This window comes from Gymnoscopelus braueri (genome assembly GCF_963280865.1).
Source record: "Gymnoscopelus braueri genome assembly, chromosome: 22".
NCBI classification, from domain to species: Eukaryota; Metazoa; Chordata; class Actinopteri; order Myctophiformes; family Myctophidae; genus Gymnoscopelus; species Gymnoscopelus braueri.
Window position 1 is genome coordinate 42,312,827 of NC_137624.1, and position 13,177 is coordinate 42,326,003.

The 13,177-nt window shown below is 41.6% G+C and overlaps 1 protein-coding gene across 2 annotated transcripts in view; it reads right to left on the reverse strand.

The window, feature by feature from the left end:
• Window positions 1–1,276: 1,276 nt before the first annotated feature.
• LOC308077789 (2-oxoglutarate dehydrogenase complex component E1-like) overlaps window positions 1,277–13,177 on the reverse strand; it is a 41,428-nt gene continuing 29,527 nt past the window's right edge. For both annotated transcript variants that reach the window (XM_080418719.1, XM_080418720.1), the window contains 10 exons: window positions 12,835–12,963; window positions 11,736–11,886; window positions 11,044–11,171; window positions 10,195–10,373; window positions 9,036–9,107; window positions 8,292–8,420; window positions 7,457–7,529; window positions 6,017–6,180; window positions 4,868–5,022; window positions 1,277–3,509 (listed from right to left, as the gene is read on the reverse strand). In XM_080418719.1, the coding sequence (XP_080274845.1) occupies window positions 3,389–3,509; window positions 4,868–5,022; window positions 6,017–6,180; window positions 7,457–7,529; window positions 8,292–8,420; window positions 9,036–9,107; window positions 10,195–10,373; window positions 11,044–11,171; window positions 11,736–11,886; window positions 12,835–12,963 (1,301 nt within the window). In that variant the 3' untranslated portion in view covers window positions 1,277–3,388. The remainder of the gene's footprint in view (window positions 3,510–4,867; window positions 5,023–6,016; window positions 6,181–7,456; window positions 7,530–8,291; window positions 8,421–9,035; window positions 9,108–10,194; window positions 10,374–11,043; window positions 11,172–11,735; window positions 11,887–12,834; window positions 12,964–13,177) is intronic.

The window sequence follows — 13,177 nt, forward strand, 5'->3', positions numbered from 1 at the left end:
AATGGAACCGCAACGGTGAGATTCCAGGCACCGAACGCATTCTGTTATTATACAATTCTGGCACCCCATGTGTTAAGATTGACAGCTGCAGTCGAGTTAGAATTAGTTACATTGAGTGTGAAAAGTGGCCGACTAGGCTTGAATGAGGTTGAATAGAAGGCCGACAAGTACACACTCAGTGTTGATTTTGACAGCAAATTTTGATTTAGTTTTAGTCATAGTCTTTTGAATCATATTCCATTTAGTTTCAGTCATATTTTAGTCATCTGAAATGTTTTAGTTATTGTCTAGTTTTAGTCGACTAAATATCATCAGATTATAGCCGACTAAATTTACAGTCGATGTAGTAGACTATAATGTATCTTGGCGGTGCCTTGGTGGTGTCATAATGGCAGATTTTACACTTAGTTGCATGCTGAAAATAGAAGATCTACAAGCTTCTGCTATTTTCAGAGTGCTACACCCCGAGCGCAACCAAACATAAAATGACTCGTCTTACTTCCCTCCCTAACATTTCAGTCTAGTTTTTATTTGATGACGAAATTGTCAATATATTTAGTCATAGTTTTAGTCATCATAGCCTAGTTTTTATTTCGTTTTTATTTCATTTTCGTCAGTGAGAAAAGGTAGTCGACCAACATCTTTATATCAGGGGTCTTCAAACGTTTTCAGGCCAAGGACCCCCTAGTTGAGAGAGAGAGAGAGAGAGAGAGATGAAGCAGGGACCCCCTCTATATCGTATAAAATTGTGTTTCAGATTCAACATGTTTTGTTTACTTGGTCTGCTCTTTTTTTCCCTCTACACCTATAGCCTCTTTGCCAAAAATAGCCGATCTACAAGCTGTAGATCGGCTATTTTTGGCTAAAGTTCTCCTCAGAAAAGGGATGCTAGGGTTCAAGTGGTTAAGGTACAATAAAAAACCCTATCGCACAAAGATTTGGCGGAAGTAGTAACTCTGACGACCCCCTAGGGGTCCCGGACCCCCTGTTGAAGACCCCTGCTTTATATGATGAGGCCGATTTAAAACATGTGGGTTGGTGGTTCGTCCTTTGGCCTACGGTGGCAGTGTGCGTGCAAAGTTTCACGCCGACCGGTCCAGCGACTGAGACCAGCTGCTCACAGACAGACAGACAGACCGACCGACTCACAGGCCCGAAAACATAATCCCTCAAAAAGGGGGGAACATTTTCTTAACATCCATTTTTTATTAAATTGTTAAATAGTGATAATAAACATGAATATCAAACATTATCAGACGGTCTACATTTACCAAAAAGGAAATGTGTGTATTAAAGTCAGTCCGACCAGAAGCAGGGACAAAACATATCACCACCGGCGGCCATAAAAATAAATGACCAGAGAGAGGGGGGGGGGGGCAGAGGCATGGATCCAGACGAATCTGCCAGTGCAAAAAAAAAAAAAAAATAGCAATTGGTCTGGCCCCACTCGGCTGTGATTGGATTTCGCTTCCCCCCGAAGTTGTGGGGCACCAATCGGGGCCCAGTATGGAAATATAGGGCGGGTTTTATCGCCCGAGGCATTTTTTTTTTATCCGCCCCTTGGAAATGGCAGGTTCCACACAGAGAGATTCCAGACTAATATATACACAGTGCTATTAGTCTGGCCATGCCAGGCTAGCATGGATCTACTAAAACTCATATCATGACATCATCGTCTTGCTAAACTAATGGCCTATGTCATTTTTGTACGTTTTTCAGGAAAATAAAAAACGGATCCAAAACAAAACTATATGATATTTCTTAATCATTTCCCCCAAATGTTTATAACAAATTATGACTATTAAAATAAAAATAACACTGTCAGTTATGTAACATAAGAGATTTAAATAGGTTTAAATAGGATTAAATCTGACTTACGCCAAAAAAAAAAAATTAAATGGCCTAAATCAGTAAATTATTTGGCCTAAGTCACAAAACCATGACCAAATGGCCTATTTTGGCCTAAGTCACACTAGGGAGAGAGGCCATTATACTCAAAGGGGAGGGAACATCATGATCCTTTACAATTAGGAAATGGGCCATTTTACCAGAGGTGGCCAGTGTCATGAGGAGCTGACTTAGGCAAAAATATCATTTTCCTCAAAAAATGACTTAGGCCATTAGTTTAGCAAGGTGACGTTATGCGTTTAGCAAATTATGGTCTCATTCATTTTAAAATTAAGGATAAAGTAGGGTAATGCTTCTGGGGCTTCTACTGGTTCTGCCGAGTGAGGACACGCCCCTCGCTGCGGTTGCAGCCAATAGCAGTCGTTTCCGGTTGCTTTTCGGGAACGGGAAGTTTCCAAGATGGTGGATTTGAATTCGCTGAAAAAAAGTGGCTTCAAAACGGTTGTGTAGAAACCAATGTGGTCACATGACGGTTCCCTTCGTCCATATTTCTTACAGTCTGTGGGGTGAGACCCCTGTTACTGAACAAACACTCTAAAAGCAAGGGTTCTCAAACGTTTTAGCTCAATACTGCAATGTAGACATACTCTGTTACAAGTAAAAGTCCAGAATAAAAAATGTACTTGAGGAAAAGTACAAAAGTATTGGCGTCAAAATATACTTAAGTACTAAAAGTAAAAGTAGTCATTATGCACAATATTCCATTTCACGTTTCCAAATATATGAAAATCCTTGGAAAATAGCAGATCTACAAGCTCACAACTCTTGTGCTGTGAGCTTGTAGATCTGCTGTTTTCAAATAGCCGTGGCTGAAGTGGTTGATGCATGTTTTGATGCATGTTTTACAAAGTAATTAGTAACTAAAGTTTCCAAATAATTGTAGTGGAGTAAAAGTACAATATTTGCCTCCGAGATGTAGTGGAGTAGAAGTAAAAGTACTGAAACCTGGATATACTCAAGTAAAGTAAAAATACCTCCACATTTTACTTAAGTACAGTACTTAAGTAGCCTAAATGTAATTAGTTACTTTACACCACTGCAACTAGTGAAAATATTAATGGAATTTTTATTAGATTTATTTTTAAAAGTTATTTTTATTCTTTTTTGTATATTTTATGTATTGTTTTTTATATATAATAAACAAAAAAATAGGAAATAAATGAAAAAAGGGGATGTTTAATCGCGTCGCTACCCATAAAAACGTGTCCGCGACCCACAAATGGGTCCCGACTCCCGACCCAATGTTTGAGAACCCCTGCTCTAAAGCACAAAAACCCACTTATCTCCCCCCTGTAAGCCAGATTCATACTCCGTCGCTCAACAGCGTCGCACGGCCGCAACAAACAGCCGCCCTACAAGCTCACATGCAGCCTATCGCGGAATGCGACGAATCGGGCGTCGCCACCGCTGAGGAACACGGTTGGTTAGTTGGTTGGTTGGTTGGTTGGTTGGTTGGTTGGTTGGTTGGTTGGTTGGTTGGTTAGGGTTTCCCTGAGAAGGCTTGGAGGTTGAACGCTGTGTCCATGAAGCGCTGCAGCTCCAGCAGGTGAGTCTGCTTGTTACCGGTGGCTGGAGCGGCTGCAGGCTCACGCCCAGCATACCTGCACAAACACCACACACACACACACCACAAATTATAATAATAATAATAATAATACATACAATTTATATAGCGCTTTTCTAGATACTCAGTAGGCCCTGTCACAATAATAACATAATCATCTAATCGCAATTATTTGAGATAGTCGCAATCATTTTTGCATAATAGTCATAATCGTTTCCATGTTGAAAAATGTTGAAATGAAATGAAAAAAAGCAGAAATAGCGCTATTTGCTTCACTTTTCTTCACTTTGCTTCACTTTGCTTCACTATGCTTTTTCATCGTTGTTTCACCATTTTAGCTCCTTCAGCAGCCATAGCTTAAAATGTTCTGCGTTCTGTCCGCGATAGTCGAGTCTTCCCTCACTTTTGCCCTGCCGTTTGGTACCCCCCCCTGCCGCCGCCCCCCCAAAGTTTGGTGCCCAGCGCTGCAGCATTTAAAGCCCTTGCATTAAGTCTGCACTGCTCTTCATGTGTGCCTTTGCACTTGCAGACATTAGCACATTCTGCACACACACACACATACATTCACACACTCACCACACTTACATGACGGGATTCTAGGTAACTTGAAGCCTAAATTAAAAAAGATTTATATATATATATATATATATATATTGCTTTTTTTCCCCCTCTATCAGCCACTATATAATGATGCTGGGGTGTTTTCCTGCATTGAAACAGTCCTCTTTCTGAAATCTGTATTTTCCCTACAGTTTATGTTTTGACATCCGGGTATCCGGCTCTGTCCGGGACGTAAATGAAACGCACGCATGTGCGCGTCCGTGCGTCACTTTAAAACGCTCGCAAACTACTTTTTTGAGGCACGGAATTTACTTTTAAGATAGCGTTTGGATAGAATTTAGTTGTTTAACTTCATATATGTGGTCAATTAATCATGACGGAGCCTATTTAAAAATAAAAAAATCTGAGAACCGGCAGGGGCGGGCAGTGACACGTATGTATCCGAATAAAGCAACCTATTTTCGGCATAGCCCCTTCTAAAGTCCCCTTGCGTCATATTAGCTGGTGCAGGGGGAAATGAGCTGCTGATTGGCTGAAGGAGAATGAACTGCTGATAGGCTGAAGGGGTTGTCAGTCAACGGTACTAACTGTTTGACAACAGTTTTTTTCTTTTTTTGATCTCTGAAGTTGCCTAGAATCCCTTTAATACATCTCATACTAAGGACCGCAATGGAAACAGTAAGCTTTATTTGCGTTATCCTTTTGATTCTGGTGGGTTAGACGTATGTTTTTTTTAAGGCATAATTATGTTTATTTCACAATCAATAAAGATATCAATCAATCAAAGTAAAACCACTGAGCAGAAAGGAAACAAACAAACAAGGCGGAGCTTACCATACAGGGCGTGTGCGGCTGGTGGTGGTGCGGAGGCGGGGCTTGACGTAGTCATAGTAACCCTGGTTCTTGTGTTCCTCCTGACACCAGAGCAGGTCGGCGCTAGGAAAGCGTTCCGCCTCCACTTTGACCAGATCAAAGGGGAACGGAGACAGCTGGCGGGAGAGAGATGTTTTTACTAAATATATTATTGATCTCATTACATATTCCAGTTGGGCCATATGGACAAAATCATACCACAATATATATATTGTCGCTGTCGGGCACAAAGTCACGAGCTGTGAGCTTGTAGATCTGCTATTTTTGAGAACCACTGTTCTTAAACCACAGTTCTAAATCCTAAGAGTTTACTGAAAAACTTTTGTTGCCATACAGTACAGCAGGGGTCTTCAACAGGGGGTCTGGGACCCCTAGGGGGTCCTCAGAGTTACTACAGGGGGTCCGCAAATCTTTGTATGATATGATTTTTTTTTACATTAACCACTTGAACCCTAGCATCCCTTTTCTGAGGAGAACTTTAGCCAAAAATAGCAGATCTACAAGCTCACAACGCCTCGCGTGTTGTGAGCTTGTAGATCGGCTATTTTTGGCAACGAGTTATAGGTGTATAGGGAAAAATTAGCAGCAAAAGTTTATCTGAAACACAATTTTATACAATATAGAGGGGGTCCCTGATTCATCTCTCTCTCAGCTAGGGGGTCCTTGGCCTGAAAACGTTGAAGACCCCTGCAGTACAGTATATAGCTCAAATCTAAAATGACAAGCAGATACTTTCCCATTTTGCTTTTCCCGAAAATATTTATAGTAATTATTTTAAGCCTGGAACCAAGCCTGGAACCAAGCTTAAATCATGACCATAAAAACCTTTGATTCTGTGTCCAAAAACATTTCAAAATGTAATTATATTATATAGGCTACTTTGCGTTTTTTTTCTAATATTCTTTGCCACAGAATCAAATGTTTTATGGCCATGATTCACCAGGAGCCTGGATGGCTTTGTTCCAGGCGTAAAATAATAACCTCTATGGGAAAGATGAATGGGCTTTCGATCTGTGGCACCACAAAATGGTGGCTACTACTGCTCTATAGGGGGCATTGAAACATTTGGGATCTACTGGGAAATAAATGTAATGTATTGTTATTATTGACCTGTTCAATGCGAATGATAGCCACGGTCTCCTCCATGGCTCTGGTCTTGCGTTCGCGGGTCAGTTCATAGTAGACTTTACCGGTGCAGAAAATCACTCTTTTCACCAGGTCTGCGTTGGTGGATGCAGACCCGACGTCTGGTATTATGCGCTGGAAGTGTGTCCCTGAAGAACATAAGTACATCATACAGTAGTACGCGTTATACCAGGGGTCTTCAACAGGGGGTCCGGGACCCCTAGGGGGTCCTCAGAGTTGCTACAGGGGTCTGCCACATCTCTGTGTGAAAGGATCATTGTTTTTTTACATTAACCACTTGAGCCCTAGCATCCCTATTCTAAGGACAACTTTAGCCGAAAATAGCCGATCTACAAGCTCTCAATGCCTCGCAGCGCGAGGCGTTGAGAGCTTGTAGATCGGCTATTTTCGGCGAGGGGAAAAAGAGCAAACCAAGTACAGAGTGAAAGTTTACAAAGTATTGACGGTTTAAGTGGTTAAATGTCTGAAAATACACATTAACATGAATCCAACATCTATGAAAAGCTTTAATCTGCAACACAATGTTATGTAATATATAGTGGGGGTCCCTGCTTCATCTCTCTCTCAGTTAGGGGGTCCCTTGGCCTGAAAAGGTTGAAGACCCCTGCCCTATACTATAGGATCAAGTAGTACAGTAAATACTGCACTAGAAAATACTTCTTAACCACTCTCAACCTGGAGCAGATTAGGTTTAACCTAATCTGCTCTGAGGAAGGCTGCGGCCGAAACATGTTAGCATCTCAATAAAATGAGAAACCACATCTGAGCCACTGCCTTGCATCTTTGCCGCTTTTTTAGGTGGTTTTCCTTTGAGTTATTTACATAGCTGAGCACCCACTGCCTAAATTAAGAAGCCATCCAGAGGAAGCGCACCGGTTTTCCTTTCTTGTTGGGAATATAAGCCTCAGCGAATTGTTTCAAAAAAAATAATAATGTCAAAATTGTCAAAATAGCAGATCTACAAGCCACTACGTACGTGAGCTTCTAGATGAGTTATTTTGGCAGAGCTAAATCACACCAGCAGAGGTATGTCCTTACTTACTTCACAGGTCTTACCAATTATACTAATTAAGGCTCTGTTCCTGTGAAGGAAGTAAGGAAGAGGCCCGATTTCCGCATCTTGCCTTACCCCTTATATAATTTTTTTTTGGCATTTTTAACTATTTTTAAAAATATTTTGAAATAGTCAATCTACAAGCTCACAACATGTCAATGTTGATCGGCTATAACCAACCAACCAAATGTTTTTCAAAATAGTTGCGGCGTGCAAGATAGGGCCCATGGTGTAGATGGGGGAAAAAAGGAAAAATAAACAAGTACAGAGCCAACCCTGGTCAACTAAGTGTTAGTTTACTAAGTATAGAGGGTTTAAGTTGTTAATAAAAAAAGAAAAAGACAGTTCACCTGGTAGCATGTCATCAAAGCTGGACTTGGCCTCTGGGTGGCGCAAAAGAGACTTTGGAGTAAATACAATCAGCTGGAATTAGAGAGAGACAGACAGACAGACAGACAGACAGACAGACAGACAGTAAAGAGCAGTGGTCAGCTATATGAGCCATACTGTTGTTTTCTGTATGTTTTAGAGCCTGACCAGTCCATCATATTTGTATTGGCCATTCATTTAGTATTTTGTATTATTAGTATTTTATTACTTTTGATGATATTAGTATCAACAATTCTGCAGCCGATGTGTTCCGATTTTTTAATCACTTTGAAACCTGAAAATAGGTTTCACTTTCACCTTTAATTTAAGTTAAATGTTGGCAAGATCGAATCTAAAGTTTTTTTAAATTGATTCGAAAATCTTGCATTTTCTGTGTGTGAAAACATCAGTAATTATTAATAATAATTAAGGACGCTCCAAAATCAGGATCAACATGGGCCCCAACAACCTGGCAAATGGTCTCTGTCGGGTGGAAACCTCATAAGTGTCCAAAACTGTAACTTTTCGGGATTCAAATTCGGAAATAGCAGAAACGCTAAAAACGCGCTCAAAACGTGTCGCTTCGCGCCGCGTCTCAAGCTTGCAGATCTGCTACTTTGGATACTTTTGTGTGACGCTGTAGTATGATCAAGTTGGGTGTTAATTTACAAAAAAAAAATGGAGATAAGAGGTTTCTGCACGACAGCAACGATACGGTGGGACTCTAGTGTGTGTGTGTGTGTGTGTGTGTGTGTGTGTGTGTGTGTGTGTGTGTGTGTGTGTGTGTGTGTGTGTGTGTGTGTGAGAGAGACTCACTGGCTTCCTGAAGGGCTTGAGGATCTGCCGGCGGAGCACATGGAAGAGGTTGGCCGGCGTAGAGCAGTTGACTACGATCCAGTTACAGTCGTACAGCTGACGCATGGCGAACTCCTCGTCAGGCGCTTTCTGATGACAGTTAGAAAGTGATGTGTTTTTATTAAAATAATTCGCAAGGCAGCGTCTCGTGGTGAAAATAGTCGATCTACAAGTTCACAACGAGCCACATCTGTGACGCGTTGTGAGCTTGTAGGTCGGCTATTCTTGGTGAGTGACACCATCGTACGTATGAATCAAGCTTCAGTGTCTGAGTGTCCAGACTGAGACACACCATTAGAAATCAAATTTGAATTCAAACTACTGTCCCTGTGAATTCACAAAAATTAGTTTTTTGTTGTTTTCTTGCTGTTCAGATTTGATAAAAAAAATCTATCTTATTCCAATCTGGATAGGACAAAACTCAGATTTGGACCAGCAGTGTGAATATAACCTTTGAATGACATAGATCTGTATTAGATCAGTGGTTCTCAGCATTCAGAGCATATGTATTTTAATGTGTTCCAGCTAGAATCGATTGTGTGCTGGCTTTATATCAATGGAACTAACATAGTATACTTTACTGTTATTTGGGGGGCCCAATAATACATTGTCCTCACGGCCTGCCAGTGGGCCCGGCCCACAGGCTGAGAACCCCTGGTACTAGTGTAGATAACACAAGCTACTGTAGCTCTCACACAAACTCACAGGGAAAACGTCTGGGTCATCGTTGCACATCTGCAGAAACCTCTCCGGACGCGCCGACGAGTGCTCTGGACCCTGAGTAGAGGTGGAGAGTAACAACCATTAGCACACACCAACCATTAGTACACACCAACCCACCATGGAACGTTTCTAAGTACATCTACTTTTACTTTAATCGAGTATTTAGAATTATCCATTTTTCTGATACTTAATCCATTAAGACCAGGAACACATCAGTGTCATTTTAAGATTTCTTTGGCTATTCAAAAATAGCAGATAAACAAGCTCATAAGGCGGCTGTAGATCTGCAATTTTTTTTTACATTTTTATCTTGGAGAATTTGTGCAAATCTTTGAATATATATATATATATGTTTTAAAGCAAACATTTTTACTCCGATCTGTGCTTCTGGGGGTCCCTGGAACATCATATTTTGAGATGGGGGTCCACGGCCAAATACATATCATTTCTGGGGGCAGGGGCGTCACTACCGTCACGCAGACAACGCGGTTGCGTTGGGGCCCATGACGTTAGGGGCCCCTCCCCACCCAGAAAAAAAAAGGGGGAAAAATTTATATTAAAAGAAAAAAAAAGTAAAAAAAGGGGTGGGCCCCTTAACATTGTAATTGTTAACCAAGGTTGATTTTATGTCGCAACATAATATCTCAAATTCGGACCATGACTGTCACGTTAATTTTATGGGAGGAGGGGATGACTATGGCCGTTTTCTGTGTTTTTCCTTCATTCAGTAGTGTTTGGTCGGTTACAAAACCGTTGTTTATGTACCCGAAATCCGTCACAAACCCGCATGCGCGTTCATGAGGGCCCGCTGTGACCACCTCGCGTCGGGGCCTACTGTTGCCTCGTTACGCGACTGTCTGGGGGTCCTTGACATGGAGCGCCACTGATATAGCAACATACTGTTAGGATTTAGAAAACATTTTTAGATATGTATTTGGCCGCAGACCCCCATCTCAAAATGTTTTGTTCCAGGGACCCCCCAGAAGCACAGATTTGAGTTATGGGTTAAATAAATACTGAGGAACTGGGGTCCCAGAGAACTTTTTTTTAAATCTGTCTGTGGATTAATGCATATCAAACTGGGGGTCCTTGAAATGAAAAAAGAGAGGTTGAGAGTAAGCGGTGGTGGTGTTGTTCCTACCATTCCCTCCATGCCGTGGGGGAGCAGCAGGACGATGCCGTTCTGGCGGACCCACTTGGCCTGGCCCGGACAGATGAACTGGTCTATGATGCACTGGGCCGTGTTGTGGAAGTCCCCGAACTGGGCCTCCCACAGGACCAGGGCGTTGGGGCTGGCCATGGCGAAGCCCAGCTCAAAACCTACACAGTATGCAGGATGGACAAAATGTCATTTAGATCAGTGGTTCTCAAACTTTTTCATGTCAAGGACCCCCAAATAGACACATTTTAGGCTGCGGACCCCCATTTGAAAAGATATGCCAGAGACCCCCATAAAAGAAGATTGTTTATGGCTCTAGCAGTGATTCTCAACCATTTTAATTTCAAGGACTCCCAGTTTGACATGCATTAGGGCTACGGACCCCCATTTAATGGCATTTCTATCTCTGGGACCCCAATTTATATTGAAAAATCAATGTTAATTTAACTCTGAGAGAGTACAAATGGAACCAAATGGACCCGTTAGGGTCCATTTGGTTCCATTTGTACACTCTCAGAGTTACAGACCCATAAAGGTCCATTTGGTTCCTAATTATCTATCATTTAGCTGGGGACCCCCTCAAGGACCACTGGGGGTCCCCGGACCCCAGTTTGAGAATCAATGATTTAGATAACATGTTATTAAGACGACTTTTTAGCTCGAGACCCATTTGATGTCTCCCTGGGACCCAAACTTGGGAAAATAGCAGATCTACAAGCTCACCACACGTGGCATCGCGACGTGTGGTGAGCATGTAGATCTGCTAGTACTCATATCTGAACCAGTACTCATACATTAATACATTATTGTGCTGTACAGTACAGTACTGACCCAGTACTCCGTACTCAGACAGAGAGCTGTTACACACAGTGTAAGGAGCCTGGTTGGAGGAGATGTGGTTCATGGGGATGCAGACCCGCTTGTCAACGTTCTGGTCATGGAGGACATGGTGTCGGTGACTGTGGACGGACACACACACACACACACACACACACACACAACACATTATGGCAACGAGGGAGGGAATGGAATGTGATGGTGCGTGTCGTGTGTGTGTGTCTGTCTGTGTGTGTGTGTGTGTGTGTGTGTGTGTGTGTGTGAGAGAGTGAGAGTGTGTGTGTAAATCGGATATTTATTGTTAGCTTTATTGCATATCCACCTGAAGATATGGCTGTCACAATTATTATCATTTTTTGCATAATCGTCATAATGTTGAAAAATGTTCATATGCTTAACATTTAAAAGAATAGTGAGGCTACTTCCACTATTAATGTTCTCTTTTTTTAAAGTATCAAGTTACTTGATTATGTCTGTCATGTCTTTGTATATTTAGGTTATTTGTCGTTTCTGCCCTGTGCAACTTCAAAGCCTAAAAAAGCCAAACAGAAATGTAATTTTTATTCAATTTTGTTCAATAGGACAAAAACACAATTAAATCGTTAATCGTAAATTATTTATGCTCTGATATGTAAATTATTTATGTCATGTAAAAAACGTCATAATGGTGACAGACAGCCCTATACCTGAAGGTGCCTCTCTCCACGTCCTGTCCGCTGAGGCGGACGTGGATCCCCTCTTTGAGCAGAGAGCCAAAGGCCATGTACTCGCCCAGAGCCCAGTCACACACCCGCTGGTCCACCATGTTGGCACGGCTCTTCAGGATGCGACTCAGACCTGAGACGGGTACAGAAGAACACACACACCAGTGTTGGTTTTGAGAGCAAATTTTGATTTAGTATGAGTCATAGACCTTTGAATACAATTCGGTTTAGTTTTAGTCATATTCTAGTCATGTGGCAGTTCACCCTGCCAGTGCCACCGATGATGCATATAACCTAATATAGTAAGTTCCTGCGTTATTTTTCCCATAACCTAACTGGAATTCTATCATAGCTTAAAGTTAAAGGTTTAATTATTCTTTATTGTTTAAGTTGCAGAGAATGATATTTGTTTGATTGATATATTGATATGTTGATATATTGATATATTGATATATTGTTTGATGGTTGTTTGATTGCATTGTCTCCAGTGTAGGGAACATGCAATCAAACATGCCCGCTCCACCCATGCTGAACCATACCAACTGTGGTATGCGGTGTAAAGTGGGAAATTGGGTACTCTAATTATTATTAATTATTATTATTATTATTATTATGTGGGTCATTATTTGAGTAATATGCGACACTTTAAAATGAGGATATATGTTTATTTTAGTCGAGTAAATATAATTAAAAAAAACTTTGGGCGGACCGTGATGGCATTGAAATGATTTTCACTTAGCTGCATGCCGAAAATAGCCGATCTACAATATCTGCAATATATTGAGTCCGATCTGCGACGCATTGTGAGCTTGTAGATCAGCCATTTTCGGTCTGTGACACCCACGCGCACTCATGATGACTTGTCTTAGTTCTACTGGATCTCTTCTCCTCTAGATCCCTCTCTGACATTTTAGTCTAGTTTTTATTTGTTGACGAAATTGTCAATATATTTAGTCATAGTTTTAGTCATCATGAACTGAACTGTGTATAATGTCTGTACCTCCATGCATAGTGAACTGTACTGTGTATAATAGTGTGTACCTCCATGTATAGTGAACTGTACTGTGTATAATGTCTGTACCTCCATGGATGGTGAAGTCCTCCACGGGGACAGAGGAACCAATGTGTCCAATAGCAGAGAGGTCTTCCTCACTGATGCCTGTGGACGGGCAGCTCATAGTCTGGGGCTGGCCATCTAGGGTGAAGAAACCTACACACACACACACACACACACACACACACACACACACACGTGTGCACACACACACACACACACACACACACACACACACACACACCAGGGGTCATGGTGGACATTTCAGTCAAAATTCTAATTTTTTCCATGGACACAAATGAGTGGACAATAATATTACCAAAAGGACAAAGAGCTATAGCCTTAAATTACCTTTACAGGTCTGTAACTC